At 36.2% G+C, this 23,053-nt stretch overlaps 1 protein-coding gene and 1 non-coding gene across 3 annotated transcripts in view; one reads left to right on the forward strand and one right to left on the reverse strand.

The window, feature by feature from the left end:
* ND-PDSW (NADH dehydrogenase (ubiquinone) PDSW subunit) overlaps positions 1 to 22,066 on the forward strand; it is a 39,354-nt gene extending 17,288 nt beyond the window's left edge. For both annotated transcript variants that reach the window (XM_089096569.1, XM_089096572.1), the window contains exons 2-5: positions 9,877 to 9,988; positions 12,669 to 12,807; positions 15,953 to 16,089; positions 21,858 to 22,066. In XM_089096569.1, coding sequence (XP_088952695.1) covers positions 9,895 to 9,988; positions 12,669 to 12,807; positions 15,953 to 16,089; positions 21,858 to 21,973 — 486 coding nt within the window. In that variant the 5' untranslated portion in view covers positions 9,877 to 9,894 and the 3' untranslated portion in view covers positions 21,974 to 22,066. The remainder of the gene's footprint in view (positions 1 to 9,876; positions 9,989 to 12,668; positions 12,808 to 15,952; positions 16,090 to 21,857) is intronic.
* LOC148956842 (U2 spliceosomal RNA) lies at positions 10,947 to 11,138 on the reverse strand. The gene has a single exon (XR_016142633.1). It is a non-coding gene; the product is annotated as a U2 spliceosomal RNA (small nuclear RNA).
* Positions 22,067 to 23,053: the final 987 nt, after the last annotated feature.

Below are 23,053 nucleotides of genomic sequence, written 5' to 3' on the forward strand. Positions count from 1 at the left end.
CAAATCTTCATCTGCTTTTTGGAGCATCCATGCTTCAGAGCCATATTTGACCACTGTAGCTTCCAATATTCTAACCTTGGTTTGCAGACTTATCTTCCCATTCTTCCAAAAAAAAATTAGCTGTGAAAATAACAGGAACATAAAAAAAAACAAAAATCTAATACACGGCAAAGGGAATCCAAACAGGTCTCCCCAAAACACTATTCTCCCAAGCACAAGCAAAGCTCTCACCACAGCCACATACCAACCTCCAATACTTCCCCTGTAAATCAAGTGCTGTATGACCTCATTGAAAGAGTGGAAAATTCTGTAATAAAAATATCCTTGGAAATTGCACTGTTCAGATCTAAATTGGCCAAAAAACTAAGCTTTGAAGAAATGCACCAGCATGTTGACCGTGTATTCCTGGATCTAAACTCAAAACTAGAGAGCATGGAAGAAAGACATGCTCACTCAGTTCAATACACAAATGAGATCCGAAAAGTAATCAGAGAAGAAGCCTTTTGTCTGGAAGAAACCCAATGCAGAAAAATGAATATTGAGGTGAAAAATATAGGCTACCAGAAACTGACCCTTCAGAGGACATCACCAAAGTTAAAGAAATAATTCAAGACAAGCTATAGCTTCCAGTGCCTACAATTGTAAAGGCCATATAACTTGGAGAAAAAAGAAGAAATTCTGTAAACACCAATATCAGAAATTATCCACTTCTCATTCAGCTCCCTGAATCAGAGTTAAGGAGGCTTTAGACGGTCAATCATTTTGATAAAAGTATCCATTAGTCAATTGAGGTGTTCTCCAATCAACCTTCAATTGGACCTTCAATCTCAACCAAAGCTAATGGCTCTTGATCAAATGATTGAGCCATTCAAACTTTCTATCAATCACTGTCAATGCTTAACTCAAGCGTCAAACAGGTTCCTAGATGGTCAATCATGCTTGTGTGAATTGATTGACAGAAGCTTTTGATCAAAAATGATTGAAAGTCTCTGAATATTTTTCCAAAACGACATCCCAAACTTACATAGACCTGCTGCAGGACTTCAGACCAACTCTACCAGCACAGAAGATGGTACCACCCAAACTGCTCAAACAAAGACTGCAACCCAAGCCAGCAGATTGAAAAACTAAGAAATGAACAACTGGCAAAAAAGACCATGAGCAGCTGCTTTGAATTTGACAATGGACTTCAAAGCCCAGCTGACAAATTTGACTCTCAAAATAGGTCTACTGACAACAGCAGGAAGCCTGCCTGGAAAAATGACAGTATTATACCAAAGTTGACACTTATATGCACAAATGCTGACCAGCTTCTAAACAAACTCAGTAAACTACAGGCATATATGTATTGTAGAAGCCATGCCAAAAAAACCATAGCAATCCAGGATAGTGAAGTCTTCATTCATGGCTACCATCTTGCAACAACTGACATACAAAAATCTGATCAGGGTTGTGCAATTTATATTACCTTAAATCACACTTGCTAGCAATAGGATGAATCCTGTGTTCGCCAGCTTCAGTGATGATAGTTAGTCCTCTGTGGGGTCCCAAGCAATGTGCCATGGTATATGAAAGGTTAAATGGTTTCAAAAGTAGTCTGGATTGATTTTGGAGAAAATATTTTTACACACATGACTCATAGACTATGGTAAGGGTATATACCATCAATTGGACAAGGGTATATAGACCCTTACCCAATTGCAGAATTCAGATAGCTATTGACTCAGAGAAACACAAGTTTGATGAACCAACTCACAGTCATCTAGAGAGTGATGAAACAGAGACATGTTTCTAATGGCTCTGAAGATCCTGTAAGTTAACATGCAGTCCTTGGAAAGGGAACTACCTTCCACAATGTTATGATGTTGGTAGACTCCAGGATACAAGTTTGGGAGAATCCTTTCTGGAACAATTGAATATGATGAAGGATCATCCTATTGCTGGCAAGTGTGATTTAAGGTAATTAAACTGAAGAGTTTTTATAATTTGACAATGTGCAAGATGGATAGAATAATTTTAGGAAAACTGTTTGTGACGTAGCAGATGGTGCCTTAGGGAAGAAATTTAAAAGTGCAGCTAGGAACATAGTGGAAATTATTTGAAGTCTACTAGATAAGAGGAGGGGCTTGTATATTAATTATTTGAGTGATAGATCACATGGAAAACAGAGGAATGTATGGAAAGTAGTGAAAATATTAAAGACATGAATTACAGAGGTGTGAAGTGGAGGCCATAAATAAAATTGCTGTAGATCTGGAAGATGCAATTAGTGGTAAGGAAAGAATTAGATAGAGATGGGCAGGACATTTTGAGAACCAAATGTGCTAAACTGTAATAAGTTGTCAGACTTAGAGATACAGTAGATAAAATTTTAAAAGGAGAATGGTGTGATTTTAGGAAGGGAACATGATGTTTCAATCAGCTTTTAACTCTTAGACTATTAATTAAGAGGTGCCTGAGTCATCAAACTCCTTTAGTCCTCCGTTTTTTATAGATTATGAGTAAGCACTTGATTAAGCCAATAGAAGAGCCTTGGTGAAGGTATACCAGATGAGTACACCAAAGCAATTAGTGCTATGTACAAGAATAACATTGCTACAGTTAAGGAAATAAAGTTAGTAGCTGGTTTTATATTGAATGAGGAATTAAGCAGGGTTGAATTCTATCTCTATTTATATGATTTAATTTGATGGACTTTGTACTAAGGAACACATAAAAGTCTTTGGGAGAGCTTGGAACCAATTGGAACAGTAAAACTCTTCTAGACTTAGACTGTGGCAATGATATGGGTGTCCTAAGAGGAAAATGTTTGCAAAATGAATAATGTTTTGGAGGTTTTGAGAGTTCAGGGTGCAAGACAAGGTTCGGAAATTAATTTTATGGTCAACAAAAATAAGCAATAATCCAGTCCTACTCGGCTACTCTGCCTTCCATTGTTCAATGGACCAACTCTTATTAATGGCAATCTTAAAGGCATTATGAAGGTATCAATGACAGCAACAGCAGGAAGATTGTTCCAATGAACAATCACTCTATTGGAGAAGTAGTGGTTGCAGACTCTGGTATCTGCCCTCTTCTATGGCAACTTTTTGATGTATTTACATGAGTATTGGAAGCTGTAGTGTATTCAATTGAGATGGGTAGTTGAGATTATTGCATCCATCAACAGCTTTTGTTCCCATCTTTGGACAAATTCTATTTTCTGCTGATCACCATTGTTCAAGGGCATTGCAGCACACATCCCAAATTCTAGCAATGGTCACACAATGAACCTTGTACAGTTTGGTCAAAACTTTGGATGATCTGTTGTAGGCTTGATTATGCCAAGGGTCTGAGATGCTTTGGCAGCCCCTGTTTTCTCATGTTCATGGAATTTCAATTCCTCGTCAACAACAATTCCCAAATGCAGAAGAATCAATCATTTGTCTGAAGCTTTCTCCTAAAGTACACTGTCTTGCACTTTTGAATGTTAAATTCAAGTTTCCGCTTGTGAGAAAAAATCTTAAGAATAAGTTGCTAACACTGGGAATAAGTGAAGGTAAAGTGGTAATTTGAGTAATGAGTGGATCAATCAAGTGGATAGAATCACTTGCCTAGGTAGGCTAGTATTGTTAGTAAAGATGATGGATGCAGTGAAGATGTTAAAAGTAGAATAGCTAAAGCCATTAGTGTTTTTCACAGTTGAAAAAGATTTAGAAAAATAGAAGTTGGGAGGGTGTAAAGAGGGAGGGTTTGAATAGATTGGGATGGCAGAGGAGAGTGTGTAGCTGTGTTGCCCTTGGGCAGCTTGGTACTGCAGTGAGTTGTTGGTAGTTTTTTTAGTAGTTGGAAGATAATTTCCAACTACTTATTGTAAGACTATTTATTAATGCTATTTTATGCAAAGAAAATTATTATAACAAATGAAGCATAGTCGGTTTGCAAATCATTTGCTTTTCTCTCATTTTCACAACTGGCTGGCATAACTTTCACTAGCCTATCAGTATAAGTCAGCTTTACTTTCCATTGTTTTTGTTTTTTGCTGCTGCAGTTTTTGCTGCTAAGAAATATCTTGTTGCTGAAACCCCATTAGGCTATGTGCATCTAGGTTATCAAAACTGTGTATCCACAATATCTCGGGAAAAGCTAATGGTATTAAGACGAAATTTTCAGGATATGTTGAGAATTTGAACTAAATCAGAAGATATTGTGCATACTTTTTGTCAAAATGGCATATCTGCAATATTTCAGAAATTGCTAAAGGTGTTGAAAGGAAACTTTCAAGGGGGGTTGATTGACACTTTGGGGTGGAGTTAAAACTTTCAGGGAGTATTGGGATTGGGTTAAGTGGGGTTTAGAATTTTAACTTAGGGTAAGTGAAAAGACAGTGTGTGTATTCAGGTCATAAACTAGCCAAAATGTCATTACTAGCCAAAATGTTTTTTTGGGGATGGAGCAAGAAATTTAACTGACTGGCTGGCCATTTTTACCAACTGTTTTTTGTCAATATAATTGGCATAATGTCCGTTTTGAATACAATACGTAAAATCACTGCATGAGTTGATAAAACCGCTGCATTTACCAACCAAGATTTAGATTTTGGTGCATATCATGTCACTACTCTAATGCTGATTATTTAACCAAATAGAAAGTTATGGCGCCATCTGTAAAATCACGGTAGGAGTCGGTAAAACTGCTGTGTCTACCAACCATGTTTAAAATTTCTGTAGATGTCATGTCAGTGTTGTTGTGGTCTTTATTGAACTGAACAAAGAATTTTAGCCGCGTCAGTAAAATTGTGGCGCTAAGCGCCACGATTTTATCGATTTTTTTCCCAAGTGACCAAAAATATTGTGGGGGGTGTCCCCCTTCCCTCCCGCCATATGTGACGGCCCTGTCTACAATATCTTGAAAACATTTTGGGTGGATATTGAACTATGACTTTGAAGTAGTCTGTAAAATTAAATCAAATGAAATGTTATGTGTCCAGTTTATCATTGCCGGTTACTAATTTTCGTGGTTCAGTGGGACAACACTGACGAAAATGCGATACTTTCCCAAAAACTATGATTGAAAAAAAAAATTGAAAATCTTAGTTGTCAGGAATGAATAGACCAAAGGTGTTTCCAGGGGTAAAAAATCATTTTATATTAATGTCATTGGTATTTTAGCTCCTTGAACTATAGAAAACTACTGAGTTAATGACAATGTTCTTATGTTCCGCATGTCTTCTTCTTCTTCTATTTCACAGCAGGTGGGCTTTTCAGTTGATACTATTTAGCCCTTTTTTTTTTGCTTCACTCTGTGGGCTACAGAACTACTTATTTGGTTGCCTCTTAATTATAAAATATCCTTAAATATCCTTCAATGGATCTTTCAACTCAAGGAGTTCAAATATAAGATGATAGATATCGATTTCTGTGCTCTGTGTGCAGGTATAGTCGGCTAGGCTATTGGCTGATAGTGAGATTTTGTGGTGTTGCATGTTCTGCATGACTATTTTTCATACAGCCCCTTCTTCTGTGTTAAAAACACAAAATACTTTGATGAGGATAGGCTGAGTATGAAAGGTTGGGACTGTTCCAGTGTTGTGAGATGGTTTGGGGTCTCTGCTTTGTAATAAGTTCTTTTCTCTCTCCCTATCCCAAAAAGGGGAATCCTGCTTATATGGCGTCAGGGTGGACCTTTCAAGAATCTTCCTAACTAGAACAGTGACTCTAAATGGCATTGCAGGGTGACTTGGAGGATTGGTGCCCCTTGAGGAAATTGAGGGCTAGTAATTATGACAGCATTGCATTGGAGAAAGTTTGAGAAGGCTAGGACACATTCTGCAGATGAAGGACGGCAGGTTGCTAAAGATTGTTCTTTTCAAACAAACGAAAAGCAGGCAGTTTCCAAATGGGGTGAGAAGAGGCTGTAAGAAAGGATTTAAAGGAAATTCGCAACTTCTTAGGAGGGTGTAAAGAGGGAAGCTTTGAATAGATTCGGATAGAGGAGGAGCATGCATAACTGTGTTGGCCTCAGGGAATGTTGAACTAAATCAAAAGATGCTATTTGCATCCATGTTGTCAAAAGGGGCATATCTGGAATATCTCAGGTTAGGACACATTCTGCAGATGAAGGATGGTAGATTGCCAAAGATTGTCCTTTTAAAACAAACAAAAGCATGTCATTCCCAAATAGGGTGGCAAGAGGTCACAACTTAATTAGATTTAGGACTTACCACGCAATTCAGTACATAAGGCAGTAACAATGCCTCTCCAGTGTCTTTGGCCAGAGATCATCAAGGGATGTTCTTGAGAGCACTGCGTCTTTTTTCTCAGCATTGTCTCCAAGTGTAACCTTCTGTCATCCGCTCTGTCGAACTCTTGGAGGAGTCCAACACCAAATATCATTAGGTAGGTGATTGCTGCCCTGTCTAACAATGTGCCTTTAATATCGCCACTGACTGCTTATGACTTTATAAAATAACAAGTGGCCGTTTAGTTTTCTCTCTAATGAATGAGTTGGTAATTTTGTCCATCCAGTTGATTCCAAGTATTTGTCAAAAGATAATTATTTTCAAAACTTTGGATTCTTTTCTCTAGCTGCTTTGTCAGTGCCTAATTTTCAGAACCATACGTTAGTAACTAACCAGACATCGGTATTGAAGAGCCTCAATTTCAGCTTCAAAGGAAAAGTGGCACTTCGCCAAATGTTTTTTAACTTACCAAAGGTGCTTCTTGTACACGTGACAATTTCATGCTCAGGGCTTCCATTGGTGCTCACTAGACTCCCAAGATATCTAAATATCTCAACCTCTTTAATTTCCTTTTCTTTAACTGTCAGCAGCTCAGCAGGTAGTTTATTCACATTATTGCACATGTTTTTTGTCTTTTGCGTGCTTATTGGCAAACCTATTCACTCACCTACTTTCGAGAGCTCATTTATGTTGTACTGAAGCTCCTCTCTTAAGTGAGAAAGGAGCGTTATATTGTCTGAAAGTCTGCATGAAATAAAGTATGACTTTCATCCAACTTGATGCCACCTATGAAGTTGCATATCCACAGGATGAAGTCAATGAGTATTGTAAACAACACTGGGGATAGAATGTACCCCTGTTAAATGCCTGAGTTGACTTTAAACCACCCAGTCGGGTCCCTATCATCAGTCCAAACAGCACACATTTGTTCATCATATAACGCCATTAAATTTCTGACAATTTTATCAGGGAAGCCATAGTAGTGCAGTATTTTCCATGGTGAATCTCTATGGACTGGGTCAAAAGCCATCAAGAAATCGATGAAAGCCATTATGATTTCAGTCCGCCATTCATTTGATTCTTCAATAAGTATTCTAAGAATGAAAATCAAGTCAGCACATGTCCTACTTGCTCAGAAACCATGCTGTTCATCTCTGAACTTTTGTCTGGATGCAATTCAAAAGTACTTGGCCAATTGTTGCAATCAGCAGTTCTACCCTTCTTAAATAGTTTTGCTATAACCCCTTTCTTCCAATCTGTAGGAATATCCTCAGTGTCTCGTATCTGCATTAACACTTGGTGTAGCGGTTCAGCTAGCACTCTAGCACCATATTTTAATAAAGAGGTCATAAGAAAGAATTTAATTGAAATTGGGACTTCGTAGGAGGTTGTAAAGAGGGAAGCTTTGAAAAGGTTGGCATAGAGGAGGGGTGTGTGCAGCTGTGTTGTCCTCAGGGGAGGTTAAACAAAATCAAAAGATATTTGTATCCATGTTGTCAAAAGGGTGTATCTGAAATAACTCAGGAACAGCTAAGGGTATTATGTTGAAATCTTGAGTGGAATGACCAAGTAAATATTCCTTTTATTGATTAATAATAAAAAATGTTAATTTAAAACAAACTTAATTTGATTTGAAAAAAAAAACTTTCCACAAAAGAAGTTTTTCAAAGGAAAGTAAAGACTAAATTAAATGAAACAATGTCTATTGAGGTTGCCAAAAGAGTGTATCTGCAATAGCTCAGGAACAGCTAGCAGTATTTAGTTGAAACTGTGAGATGTTGAGTGGAATGTTTAACTAAATCACTTGACACTGTGTGTGTCCAGGTTGTCAAAAAGGTATATCTGATATGTATCTCAGGAACAGCTGAGATACATAGCAGACAACAGCTGAGATTTCAGCTAACATCAGAAATGTTAGCTGAAAATTTCAGGGAATATTGAGTAGGATCTTGAACTAAATCTAAAGACACTATGTATGTCCAAGTTGTCAAAATGGTATATATACAAAATTTCAGGATTGGCTAAATCCAGGGAAAGTTGCAACTTTCAGGGAATTCTCAGGGTGATGTTGGAAAAAATCGAAACTCACTTTGTGCATCCATGTTGGCAAAAGGCTGCATCTGCAATTTTTCCAGAATGGGGAAGTGAAATGAGTTAAAAATTTCAGGAGATGTTGAATTAAATAAAAAGACACTATGTGCATCCATATTGTCAAAGGGGCGTACCTGCAATATCTTATGTCCAGCTAAGGGTTAGAATTAACAGTTTAAGGGACCCATCAAAAAATTTGAGGGAATATTGGATGGAGAGACCAAGTAGATTTTAAACTTTGAATTAGAAGGAACAAGGGAAGTTCACCTAGGACAATGAAAGCTTGGAGAAAAATGTAAAAATTCTGTAAAAATCCTTGAAGAAAAAAGATACGAGTTGGCTTAATGTTCATATTAACATTTGTATATCGCGTATATTATTGCCTAAATTCAGAAAGAGAACAATTACTAACTCTCAATTTTAACATGAAGAAGATAAATTTGTATCTCGTGTTTAGTTCAAAAATGAATCAAAGCTCAGTAGATTGAATCTAAATCCTAGAAGAGGGACAACAGAAATTAGATTATTTGTTCAGAAGTGGCCAAAACACCAAAAGAGAAGTTTGTGGGTTAAAATTGCTCTCAGAGTTAGGTTTGTTGTACCACTCATTTGGGATTCTGTCCAAATGAGGAGTACTATTCTAAGACTCTTTTTATGTAAACTTGAAACTGGTTTTACAATGGGTATAATTGATTACCTAGTTTATTCTTAGTTTCCTTGAGTAGGCTATATTGCTTACAAACGTGGGGTTGGTCTGAAATTCCCCAGGGAAAATTGTCTTTGGAAAGCTTCAGAAACATTTGGGCAGTTTAAATGGAAAGAAAGATGATAGCAAACATGTATAGGCACAGATCTAGTCAGGGCAAACCCTTGGGAGGCATAGAGGAAGGGACGGAGGTTAAGCACAAAATAGATTTATTTTGAGGCTGCTACTTTTCTAGGATATTCTTTGACAAAATATTCATATTTTCTGTTTTGCACAATAAAAACAGCTGAATGATAAATGTAGTATAATATTTCTAGCTAATACGACTGCAATCAATATTTCCTCCACTTGCTAATTTGAAGTTTCTCAAAATATCAAAAACTCATTCCATCTTAGACCTTGGGAACACAATCTCTTTGTGCATGCCAGTCCACTATTTATTTTTCTTTTTACGAATATGGCTAAGTGCATAGGAATGTGAATTGGAAGCAAATAATTAGGCACAGCATTCCCTAGACTTTCCTGTTACGACCACAGTTTTGGTCTTAAGTTGTAGCATAAGTTTTATCAAACGTTGTAACAGAAGATCTTTTCAATTTTCAATTTTTTATTCAGGGAGAAAAGAAGTTATTTAATATTTCTGAAATAGGAAATGTTTGGATTATAAATCGCATTAAAAAAAACTAACTGTATAGCATAATTAAAATTCATGCAAAAAAAAGAATTACACCGGCCCCTATTTTTCTTGGCCCATGAGTCTTCCCTTCCTCTCTGTTGACTGCTGTAGTTGCCTCTCTAGACCTATTTCATTTCTTAGTTAAACAAAAAAAAACCAAATAATTTTGTTATTATTTTGTAGCTTGAGGGACTTTCTGTCATGGGTGAAACTTCAGATTATGAAGAACCTACATTTCTTAGGGGAATGAACAAGGTGGTTTCAACTTTTACTGCACCAGCAAGATATTTTAGAGGTAAGCACCATATATACCACCATTTTTTCGGTTAGCTTTAGGATGGTTTTTTTTTTTTTTTTTTTTTTTTTTTTTTTTTTTTTTTTTTTTTTTTGTCAAACGTTAAGTACCGTATCAATATTGCCATATTCATTGATGCTCAAGTAAAGAGATTCTTATCACTTTAAAAAGAAAGACTTAAATTTAAAAAAGGTGCCATTTATAATTGAAGTTGAGTAACTGTTTTGCCAGGTTGCCATTTTCCGAAAATGGAACCTGATTTTGACTATCCAAAATCATTGCCGATTTTAACTAGGCTACTCTGTAGTAATCATCCAATATATATATATATATATATATATATATATATATATATATATATATATATATATATATATATATATCTATATATATATATATATATATATATATATATATATATATATATATATATATATATATATATATATATATATATATATATATATATATATATATATATATATATATTTCGATAGCTAAACCTAGCCGAATTGACTTCCAAATAAATTTTTATGTCACAATTCATTTTCCAGTGCAAACATCTTAATGGTGTGAATGCACATTTACCTTATAGAGAAAAGAGTCTCACTCTGTTATCAACATGACCGAATGGCCTAAACTTTAATTTATGAGGTCCAGTGGCCTTTCTACTGATTATGGCAACTATTTTCCCGTTAACAACCAAAGGAGACTTTAGTCATTATTGCTTCTACTAACAACTCACCGCACCACCAAGCCGCCTGAGGCCATAAACAATCGCTTCAATAATTCTACTCAAATGTAGGTTCAATTTAAATATCATTAGTTAATAATTATGGACTATTTTCAAAAAAGACGCATCAGGAATTCAATCCAGCTAGGGTACTTTCTGTATCAGAGTTGAAATACTTGATAGTGGAGATCAAATTCGGTGCATGAGCTTGGTGTTTCCCCTGGACAGGGGTGTGCCGATCCCAGAGATACTGCAATACCGGGCCAACACGTGAAAGGAGCGGAACAAGCTCCAACATCCCTCCAATTTCCAAAAATGAATTTAATATTCTGGGCCCCATGTACATACCATATAAGATGTTCAGCTGATAAGAATAGATACTACATTTTGATCTTAGCTGAAAATCCAAGAAGCAGTCTTTGCATAAGGATTGTCAAAGAGTTTATAAGAATGAGTATCAAAGTTTGTCACAAATGTAATTTCGGTTATAATGCTCAAATGAAATTCAATTAACTTATCAGTTTGTCTTTAGATTCTGCTAAGCTGTCATGGGCGCCCATAAGCTGAATTTTAGGGGTGCTTACCTGGTCTAATCGGCACTTCCAATGTTGGATATCGACCCTGGCACCGCATTAGCGCATGCATCGAACGTCACCAACTAGATGCACGGTCGACTGCCGCCGAAGTGTCATAACGGCACCCGCGCACCGCCGCCAGCTGAGGCGACTGCGTTCAGCTGACTTTGAACTAATTTGAGTCAATTGCTTATTGCGTCAACCGCAATGTTGGAGCTTTTCTTTTTTTGTGTGGTTAAGGATTTTGATTTTCCTGTTTAGAAATCAAGTGCGGTTTTCAAAATTAAACAAACAAGTGCGCACACAAATATTTTGAGAAATTCCTTGTGCTTCCAGGTTGAGTTTTTATTCAGCATTAGGTGTTGCAGCACATCTATTGAATAGACAATTGTCTTTTGAACAGGCACGAGATTAAATTCCAGGTAGGAACTTGATATTTAATGACCTCTCTATTTCAAGAAACCTTGGTATATCAAAAAATAAATATTTCTTGAGTCTTTGCCATAGGCAGGTGTTTATGAATATTGAGGTTCGGATCTTGTGACATAGCAGCGTTAATTGAAATGGGACGTACTGAAAATTCTCAAGTTCATAACCGTTACATTCTGAATTTAACATCGGGGGCAAGTATTACGTTTCCTTATTTTTCATCAGGAGTGTCGTTTGGGGGGGGGGGAGGGGAGGGGGAGGGCAGTTGCCAAAAAATGGAGATACATAGTTTCGAATAATGGTTTGAACGGAGGTACGTCAATTAGAACGGTTCAAAGAATATATTAAGGGGGGTTGGGAGAGGAAAACGAGTTTTCTAAAGTCATGACCTATCTATATCGTTTTTCTACACTGAAAAATGGTGTATGCCAATTTTAGAAAAAAACGGTAGTTCTTATTTTTGCTCAATGTGTGGAGGTTTGAATGAAAGTGTTTATCACTTGATGTATGAATGTGAAGAACTGACTGATTGGAGAATCGAAGTGTTTGGTAGGGAGGACTTTTGATTTTGAATGCTTAGTGAGAATCTGTTTGGATGAATGTTTTATGGGTGTCAGAAGTTTGACACGATTCCTCTGTCTTGCGATGCGTCATAGAGCTATGTTTCGGTAAAATTATGTTAGGATTTTTTAATTTTTGTGTAATTGTCTTGGTTTTATATATTTTGCCATGGCCTATGGGCTTTAAGTGCAAATAAATTCTATTCTATAGTTCCGTTTAAAAAAAAATGTATTTACAAATGTACAATTGTTGCTTGTTGCAGTTGGATGAGTGATACCCCTGGAAGTTTTCTTCTTCTTATTCTTTTTTTTTGGCGGGGGGGGGGGGGATAATGTTTATCAATAATTGTCGATTCTTCTAATTCTATATTGCTTTATTTTAGAGAACATTGTTGAGCCAAACCGAAAAAAGGACGCTGTATGGTACCATCGTACTTTTAGAAGGGTTCCCACTATTGATGAATGTTATACAGATGATTATGTTTGTCGCTATGAAGCTGATGAACAATTTAAAAGAGATAGGTATGCTTTATTTAATAGAAAAACATCGTTACTTTACTTGATGATGGATAATCTATGCTGAGAACGCATGGTATTTTCAATACCGATAAACGTGAATGTACATTGGTATAATTCAAAATAGTACCAGAAGAATTCTTTGGAACGGGGGAGGGGATATTGGTTATATCTGCAATAAAACATTTAAGCATGTCTAGAAATCTACTTGTTTATCTTGAGTCAAATTAACTGGCTAATCTATTACCATTAACAATAAAAGGAATTATTGGAAATAAATAGCAATTGTGATAAACACAGGTAATATCCAAATGTACTGTCTGCAACCAATAAAATTAACAAATTTTATCTGTTTATTTACCCGCCTGTCATATCCAGATGCACCGCGAAATTCAGCAAGATTGACTTGGGCTTTACCATTTTCAGATTTCATGCAAATCCAATGAACTCAATCCCCATCCCTCTCATAGCTCAACCTGCACACATCTTAACCCTTGCAAAATTCTTTTTCGAATGTCATTGATACGTATGTTTTTTTTGCGCTAAAACATCATTTGATGTGCAGCTCCATACAATATTTGGGGGGGGGGCTGCGTTTTTAAGTAGTTCATCAAAAAGGTAAATTAGGGCATTATATGAAAATGATGGGTTAGTTATAGAAGTCGTTACAACTCCAGTGGGTGGCCGCAATACCCCAATGCGGGCATTCTGATTCATGTGGGAGCGTTTGTGGCCCTGGGTTTCAGTTTTATCATTCATTTATAAAAACTAGCGGTAGTTTGATGTTAAGTACGTTTTTGAGGAGAAAAACATTGAATTTCACCCTTGGCCAAAACACAAGTAGGAATTCCTCGGATACTTTTTGTTGCCTATATTCCTATAGATTGATTCTAGACAGGGGCGTCATTGGGGGATGGCAAGGGGGGGGGGGGCAGGTGCCCCCCAATAATGTGGAGAAAAAATACTGTAAATCTCATGCCCTTTGAATATCCAGATTTGAAGTCCTCTTGCCCCCCCCCCCCCATAAAAATAATGGAAATTCGACCCTGGTTCTTGACCAGTGTTTTTCTCCCAATCCCTTGGTCTCCTATGGTCGTTTTTCCTTCTTTAGAGCCTGTACTCTGGAAATCAAAGGTTTTGTATGAAGTCTGTGTAAAACATGAATGTCAATGATAGTTCCTTTTTCCGAGCTGGTCTAACTGGCCTGCCCCTCTACTCTGAAAAGTTATAACGCCAAGCAAGGAAAACCGGTTAATCTTCCAGGGATTAGAAACATGGACCCAAAAGTGATTGTGTTTCTATTCACTTGCTGTCAAGTAAATTTAGGTTCTAGCAGGGTTGCCTCCACGGTCAGCTCCTAAAATGCTAGAATTGCTACAGGTGGCAACCCTGGGCTCTAGCAGTATTTTGTCAAACAATCTACTGAGATTGCTACATAAACTCTGACAAGACTGGCATTCCTAATTGAAAGCAAAATACTCTCAGGTCTTCTAATTAAATTTCTTGGAGGAAACTTGGAATATGTACTAAAGAATAATGAATATCTACTCTACATTTTTATAGCAGAAAGTTTTTATTATTAAAAAAATAAATGTTGGCCAGAGAAAGAATTTTTTCAAACTTAATCAAACAGTTCGTGGTAACGAACTGCAAGTAACGAGCGACCCGGCTCAATAGTAACCAAAACTCTAAAAAACGAAATTTAGATACCGATAGATACATCAAAAGAATCAGATTTTAATGCTGATTTCAAATATAAAAGTTTCATCAAGTTTAGTCTTACCCATCAAAAGCTACGCGCCTGCGAATATTTGCCTGATTTTCGAAAAAAGGGAGAAATATCCCCCTTAAAGTCATAGAAATGTAATGAAAATCACACCATCAGATTCAGCATATCAGAGAACCCTACTGTAGAGGTTTCAAGCTCCTATCTCCGAAAATGTGTAATTTTGTATTTTTTGCCAGAAGAAAGATCGCAGATGCGTGTTTTTTTTTGTTTTTTTTTTTTTTTTTTTTTTTTTTGGGGTTATTGTATCGACCCAGTGGTGCTAGAATTTTGTGGAAGAGCTCATTCGAATGGAAATTAAAAGTTCTAGTTCCCTTTTTAAGTGAAAAAAAAAATGGAGGGCAACTAGGCCCCCTTCCACGCTTTTTTTTCCAAAGTCACCCTATCAAAATTTTGAGATAGCCATTTTGTTCAGCATGGTCGAAAATATAATAAATATGTTTTTAGGATGACTTAATCCCCCAAAGTCTCTGGGGGGATGGTTGAAAGTTATGAACTTTACCCAATATTTACATATAGTATTTGCTATTCGGAAGTATGCAGAGGTTTTCAGGGGGATTTTTTCTGGTAGTTGGGGGGGGGGGCTAATAGGGAGGATCTTTCCATGGGGGAAGGGACATTGCTATGAAGGGGGCGCCGGATTTCCAAGCATTTTTTAAAAATGATCAGAAATTAAGTAAAAAAAAACAAGTTTTTCAACTGAAAGTAAGGAGCAACATCAAAACTTAAAACTAACAGAAATTACTAAGTATATGATTGGGTTCGCCCCCTAGTCAATACCTCGCTCTTTAAGGCAAAGATTTTTTAATACTTTCATAAGAGCTATTTATTCTAACTAATGGCCTTTGTGATTAAGGGGTCATTTTTAAAGAATTGGAACAAAATTTGAACTTTAGAGTAAAGAGCGAGGCATTGACTAGGGGGTGGATCCCTTAACATACGTATTAAAAATATGTGAATATAGAAGTTCGTTACGTAAGTTAATTCGTAAGTTACGTATATTTATTACTAATAAAAACGTTTGTAAATAAAATTAAACAACTTTCGAGAAATCCATTTAACCAAATAAAAGTAAAAATGCAAATTTTGTTTTAATTATTCATGTACGGTGAGCCAAAATCAAAACCTGTATTAATTCAAAAATGTTCAAAAATTAAATAAAAAAAAACAAGTTTTTTTAACTGAAAGTAAGGAGCAACACTAAAACTTAAAAGGAACAGAAATTATTCCATACATGAAAGGGGCTGTCCCCTCCTCAATGCCTCGCTCCTTACGCTAAAGTTAGACTCTTTCTCACAACGCTATTTTGTTTAACAATAGAATTTGTTTTGTTCTCCTAATTTTAAATTTGATTGTTTGTTCTAGGCTGGTAGACCAGAACATATGCAACATTCTTAAAAATCGATTTACTGAATGCCTTCGCTCTGAACATCCTGACATTGGTAACTGTGATAAAATCAAAGAAGATTGGCAGGTTGCTGAGACCAACTACTTTTCAAAGTGTAAGTGTTAAACCAGCTACAAATTGATGGCTACATTTTGTGGCCTTGCATGTTCTATGTTATGTTAACAAGGCATTTTCAAAAGCATGTTCCCATGGGATTCAAACTTGTATTTGGGCGAAGGAGGATACTCAGTGCCTTTCTTCTGTAAAATGTATTAAACGTCCAACTAATGCTCCCACATGAATCACCATGTCCGCAGAGGGGTATTGAGGCCCATCCCCTAGAATGGTCGCGATTTTTTATTTTTAATTTTAACTTTGTCTTTTCGAAAAATCTGCCCCCCCCCCCCAAAAAAAAAAAAAAAAAAATATATATATATATATATATATATATATATATATATATATATAATAATTGATGGGGCTGATGCTGATGTCCTCCTCTCCATATTTCTAGCGGCTGAAACTGCAGTCACATTTTCATTTCTATAATTCTGGAATAGACCAGGGATGGATATATCTGGTCATTAATCCGAGCCACAGGGGTAGGGGGTTATTTTGGACCAAGCTGCTCCAATTTTTCCCAGAGATCCGTTGGAAAAATATTAGTAGGGATGCAGCGCATATCAGTTATTTTTGTTTCGGGAAGGGGGTTTACAAAAAAAATTAAAAACGCATTAAACTTTGTTTCTATGCATTTTGTGACATTTTTGCGAGTCGGAAAAAAATGGAGGGGGGGGGGTCAAACCCCGAAATATTGCCCCTGGATACGGCCTTGGTGGGGATTCTTTCCCTATCTATTGGTCCTTCATGTTGATATGGGGGATGATAAAATGTCCATGAAACTTATAGAGGCTTAGAGTGAGAAAGCAGGGGCTGTAGCCATAAGCTGAACGTATTGCTAGTGTACCTTTCTGTTGGATATACTTGCATTTAAAATTGATGACGGCCTTACCGAAATGGCTTAATTTGAGATCTTAGGGAAATGTCGAGCAAAAGAAAAAAAAAACTTTCGAATGCTAAAATCATTTCGAATAGACATGCGGAGTTCCTCTCTGTTATCTCTATTGCGAGAAAAAAACTTGAAAAAGATAGAAACAAGCATAAATGAAAGTGGCGCAAAATAATATAAACCAGAACAAAAGCAACCTGATAAAAACGAACATTAAGAGGCGCGATAGAAAGGTGACTGAAGACAAACCACTAAGAAAATTTGACTGAGAAATTGGACATTTAACTGTAAATATTTTTTTTTTTATATACCAAGCTTACAATATACTTTGTTCCGAAATAGTTGACGTTTTTCTTCTTCTTTTTTTAGACACATTCTGAGTTAAATTCAGATGAATTAAGGAATTATTCATTGGGCTCAAGGATATTCCCCCTGAATTCCTATTATTGAGTGCAAGTCTCCTATGAATATAAATTACTATTTCGGTTTTCATTTTGTTTTGATTATGGGAGGGGGTGATGTACTCGGTTTTCTGTCATTGTTGTTTTGGGTCTCATCCAGCTGGTGTGTCCTTGGCGCTTCTTTATAAAAGGTAGTCTTTGGCTAGACGTTCGTCCTCTTTTTTTTCTAACCTCAACCCTAATGTCCTTATTCATATAGCCTGACCTTATTATTTATGTCCTTAATTTTGGAAAGGGTATTTACAAGACAATCTTATTTTAAATATATAAATTTCTTTGTCCTTTGCACCGTAATTCTTAGTATAAATAATCCAACTATAAACAGTTCTAAAGGGTTACCCAAAACTTGGTTCAGGGTTACCCTTAACCTTACATAATCTATTTTGTTCTTTCTAAAAACACAGCATGTACAAGTAACTTAAGGCTATAATAAATTGTCCCAAAACATGACACCTACTGTTTGTTTTAGGTGGCTAATAAAAATACTAGTTTATTATTATGTGAAGAGGCTATTCCAAATATAAATAATCATGTTGCAGAAAAGAGTAGGCCTAGTCCTTATCTAGATTGGTATTGAAAGGCTTTGGAGTGACTTCCAATTCTTGTAGCAGAATCAAGAACTACACTCGGTCAGCTCTAAACCGCTTTATTGAAACACGTATATTTTTGAATCTGGGCTTCTTATTAGATTTCGTCAACTATGAATTGGTCTCCAGGAATATCTACCTTCTTTGGCCTGGGAGTAGCTATTTGATAGGGTAGTATATTTTATTAATATTTATCTTAAGATGGATGGGCTTTGAATGAGAAAAATTACAACTTAAATAGGTATCAACTATTTTTAGGTTATTTTATTTCTCGTGACGTTTATGACAAAGTTTAAGGGGAAACCTGTCAAACCAGATGCGGGGATTCTCATCTTGTAGCAGTCGTTACGGGTTTGAGCACCAATAATTTATACATGGATTATCAAAGCTGCCATACACAAAAAATAAATACAGGTTTTTTCGCTCTAAGCGTTTGTAACTAGATGTTCATGCTTATTACTTTCAGTATAAAATTTTTTACCTTCAAATACTCTAGAGCAGTGTTTTGGGGTATGCCCGAATAGGCATTTCTAAAACCCTGATGCCCCCCCCCCTCGTGATATTTAAATTTTTCAACCAAAATTTTACGCGTGTTCACCTGAAAAAATTTAAAAATCCATTAACTAAGTATGTTTTTTTTCGAATTGTCCTCTAGCTGTATTTTATTCGAATGAAAATGTTTGTCTGTATGCAACACCTTTCAAACTTTACATCACGTCCTTACAATGCTATCACGTATCTGCTTTGCTCTGTAAATGTATATGAATGTGACGTCATTTACATGAAAAACTGCTCTTTTTAAATTAAGGCCCCTAGAGTATTGTCAGTCACCAAATATTCCCATGCCGCACCGGTGGAGGGTGCGCCTCACATAAAGAATCATGGTTTTAGAACAAGCACATATGCACGACACTATTTGTGGAGAAGGGGTAGATCTAATCAATTACATACTTACTTAGTTCCTCCTAAGTCATCTGTGGCACATAGGGCATCAACGAAGCCTTGATATACATCTCGCATGGTTGCTTTACCTAGGATATCTTCCAACTTGGATTGTAGAAATATGTGTGCACATTGGAGATCACAGTCGTACGTGTGCCTGAGCGTATTTCTCAGTCGAAGCCCACGTGACCGTCATTGCCATGCTTGGTTGGGATATCTTGATTTCTCCATCCGAAGGACGTGTCCAAGATAACTCCAGATTTAATAAACGCGCAGAAAAATAATAAACGCTGATATTGTATAGTAATTTATGCAGTAACGTTGTGTTTGAGCAGTTGTTCTTAAAACTTGAGATAAAAGTAAAACTTTAGTGAAAAGAGCAGGGGGTTCAGGAGGAGAGGGCAGCAGCTAAACCACGGAAACTTTTATGGTGTTTTGAAAATACTTCTTATTCCTTACCAATGGCCTATGTGTTATGAGCAGTATTTTTTAAAGAACTGCGATAAAAAATCAAACTTTAGCATAAATAGCGGGGGTATAAAAGGGGACAACCTCCTTCAAATATGGAATAATTTCTATGCGTTTTAAGTTTTAATATCGCTTCTTACTTGTCTTTTTTAACAAGTTTTTTTTTTAATTTGATTTCTGGTCTCTTTTTTTGGAATTGTGTCCAGGTCTATCCAATAATGGGAGCAACTGCCCATAAAGGACCCCCAGTGCTTGCTATTAAATTTTATAAATTAATACTTTTAGATTGATTGGAAATGTCCTAGATTGATAGCGTAAAATTTTATTAAGATAAATACAATTTATCTGGCACTTAATTTCTTTTATAATTTCTTAATTTCTTTTATTAAGCGACTGAAAAAGCCAATGGCGGATCCAGCGAGAGGGCGCCCCCCCCCCTAACGTAGTCTAAAGTAGAGTAATTTACTTAATTAACGCAAGTTTGCGTTAATCAAACTTGCTCCTGACGCAAGTTTATTGGATTAACCTATTTTGCCCTCCTCCCCCCTAAAGATCCTGGATCAGCCCCTGGAAGAAGCGCATGCATTAAAAAAACGTAAATGAATGGCAGAAGATTAGATAAGTTGATTTTCAAATGCGAGTTCAGTTCGCGGATCAAAGAACAGTTACGAAATTGTTCCCCCTTTTATCATAAAATTTTTTAAACCAAGGATTTTTTTCAAGCTAGAAACGAGCTATGATTAAGATCAAAACATAGAGAGAACAGTCTCAACCCTTCAAAAATATCTTGACTACATTTTTGAAGAACAGCAGAAGTCATACCCAAACACTCCATTGTTCGTTTGCCCACCCTTTTTACATCTGAATCATTGCATGTACACCATATACCTTCCAACGTTCGTCTGTGGGCGCAATAATGACCTAACACCAGTATGAACATTAATAAGAATTGCTTTGTCCTTATTTTGGATTCTTTTGTCATTTGGATGCTGACTTAATAGTCTTAAGTAGATAGTCTTAATCATGCCGGCATTTGTTGTTTCTGTGGAGTGATACTGACTTGTTAGTTCTTAAGTCGACAAGTCTCGTCGTTTTAATACTTACTTTCAACTCTCGCTGAAGCAGAAATGACAGTAGAATTGCCGATACTCCTCGTCGTTGGTTTGTCTTTGTAAAACTCGGCGTTAGTTGAGAGCTGCCGCTTTCTCATCCTGTGTGCGTCTGTTTTGTTCGCTCAATCTTAGTGTCCTGGTTTTTCTAATAAACAAGTTTTTCCTGTTCTCTTGTTTTTCTTATCCTTGTCTTTTCTTATAATGCCCTTTTTTTTGTCAGCTACTTGTTCAGCTCGACTTTCAAATTTTTTTTATTTCCAAGTTTTTCCCTTGGATTGAGATGGCCAGATATAGGGATTTTGGTTTCTTCCTAACGCAAAGACCGTTTTATGAAGCTCTTTACTAGGATATTTACTTCAAAAGGTTACTAGGTCCCAGAATTTGCGATCAAATGACCATTCTCTTGACTTCTTTCGGTTATTCCTTCATTATGATGTAATCAGAGAAAAAATTCTCGTTCCGTGATTCCTTCTACAATAGTCCCCAAACCTAATTGAAAATATCTCCCATGCCCTTTATTGCCCCCCTCTCCCCAAATCCAACGTAAGTTTGCCTCCAGAGTCAACGTAACTCCCACTATTATTCTGATTATGTAAATTATCCATTGTTCACAGATTAGTTTTACTAGAAAAATTCTTAAATATCGTATTCTAAGCATAAATTCCAAGGGTTTCACAAGGGCATAATCCAGAAACGGCAAGGGTACTTGAATAAATCAAAATACGCTATGTGCACTCGAGTTTTCAAATTATTTTGTTCTCTTGTTTGTGCTCGCTTCTCTTTTCATAGTTTCAACAGGCTTTGACAGTGGTGTGCTATCATCTTTACTGTGTCTTAATTTGGTCCCAAATTAAAAAGTAAGGACCATTGTTAATTGTGTTTTTTGCAATTTCTATTTAAAAGAAAAAACCTTGCAGAAATACGGTGGTAGGGAACAAGTTAGAAACTAGTGTCGGTTCTTCTTCTGACCTTTCTTCTCTCTCTTGCACCTCCTACTTTCTTAAGGTTTATTATTTAGTTTTGTTTTGTGTATGTTATTTTAACCTTCGTTTAATTTTCAAAATTTATTTCACGGATCTGCGAAGAAGAAATTCGTTTCCTTATTCACATTAAATTTATAATTTTAATTTCAAAATGAAATCTTTGTGATTTCACTATTTTTTAAAATTATAAATTATTTTCAAACAAAAGTGGAATAACCTTGAAATAGTAATTCAAAATCTTGCAATAGTTTTAATTCGAAAGTCACCAAAATCAGTTGTGACTATGGCCACTTAAACTGTAATCATATACTTTATTTTCAGACGGTGAAATCGGTGTTCGAGGCACAGTGATTGACGCTTTTATGAGACAAAAACATAGAATGGCTTGGGAGAGACGACACGGCCCAATCGGATCAGGAATGAAAGAGTCTCTATAAAGCCATTTAAAATTGTTTCCTTGGTCCATGCTAGTTTCAAAAGCTCAGTGCAACTGTGTAAATTTAGATATAAATAAATTCTATTGAACGTCATCTGTTTTAAGTCTCTTTAATAGCACTCTCTGTATTATTAGGAATTTTTGAAAGTCTTTTTTTTATGGGCAATGGATATTTTGAAAACGAAATCAGGGTTTATAAGAGGTGGAGTGAGGTTACTGAATTGCTTACGAAAATTTTTAATATAAAAAAATGCACATTCTTTCTTGATAGGTACCTAAATCCGAAATTTTAGGGACAGGGGTAACAGGAGTTTTTCCAAGTGATGAAAGGGATGAAGTATTTGAGAAGAATTTTTTAGGGCCGGAGACTGAGATGAAACGTATTCTTGTTACATTTTGGGAACTGTCTGCTATTTTGCATAATATTTTGGAAATTTTTGAACTTTATGGGGGTATGCTGGGATTTTCAGTAAGAAATTTTTCAGACTGGGAACGCTTGATTTTGTACCTGTTTGTGCTTAAACCACTGGATTCAAAAGTATTTGCTGAAAATGTGAAAACTACTTATCAGAAAAAAAGTGATGGTACTTAAAAAATCATTCTTGCATACGACTATCCTGTTGTAAGGATATTGAGGTTCGTGTTCTTTTCTTTTTTCTCTTTAAAGAGATTTACTGAAAATTTCCTTTTCTTCTTTATGAGTAGACTCTTGCGAGTATAAAGTTGTTTTATCAACATCGAAAGATACAACTGCAATTTCGCTACGTCGAAAACTGAATGGATGTTTCCTACAATGCAGGAAAACACCGGATAATTATGAAAAGTATTTCCGAATCTTTATTTTTTAATACGGCTATCCGAAACTCATCTGAGTTTCAAAATTTTCTCTCGTTTGCCTTCTCTGTAATTTAAAATTCGTGAGAAAAAACTGGTTCTCATAAGCCCTGGTTAGTATATTTTGTTGAGGCAGAACTGTTACATTTTGCGCCATATTTAGGAATTGAGCCCAACCAAAATAGACGAGTAATGCAGCGTTTCCATTTTGTGCTTTAACTGGACAAACAAGAAACCTGGGCAACCG

The sequence above is a fragment of the Artemia sp. Qi Xiang Cuo genome, chromosome 1 (genome assembly GCF_049724085.1).
Source record: "Artemia sp. Qi Xiang Cuo chromosome 1, ASM4972408v1, whole genome shotgun sequence".
Lineage (NCBI taxonomy): Eukaryota > Metazoa > Arthropoda > Branchiopoda > Anostraca > Artemiidae > Artemia > Artemia sp. Qi Xiang Cuo.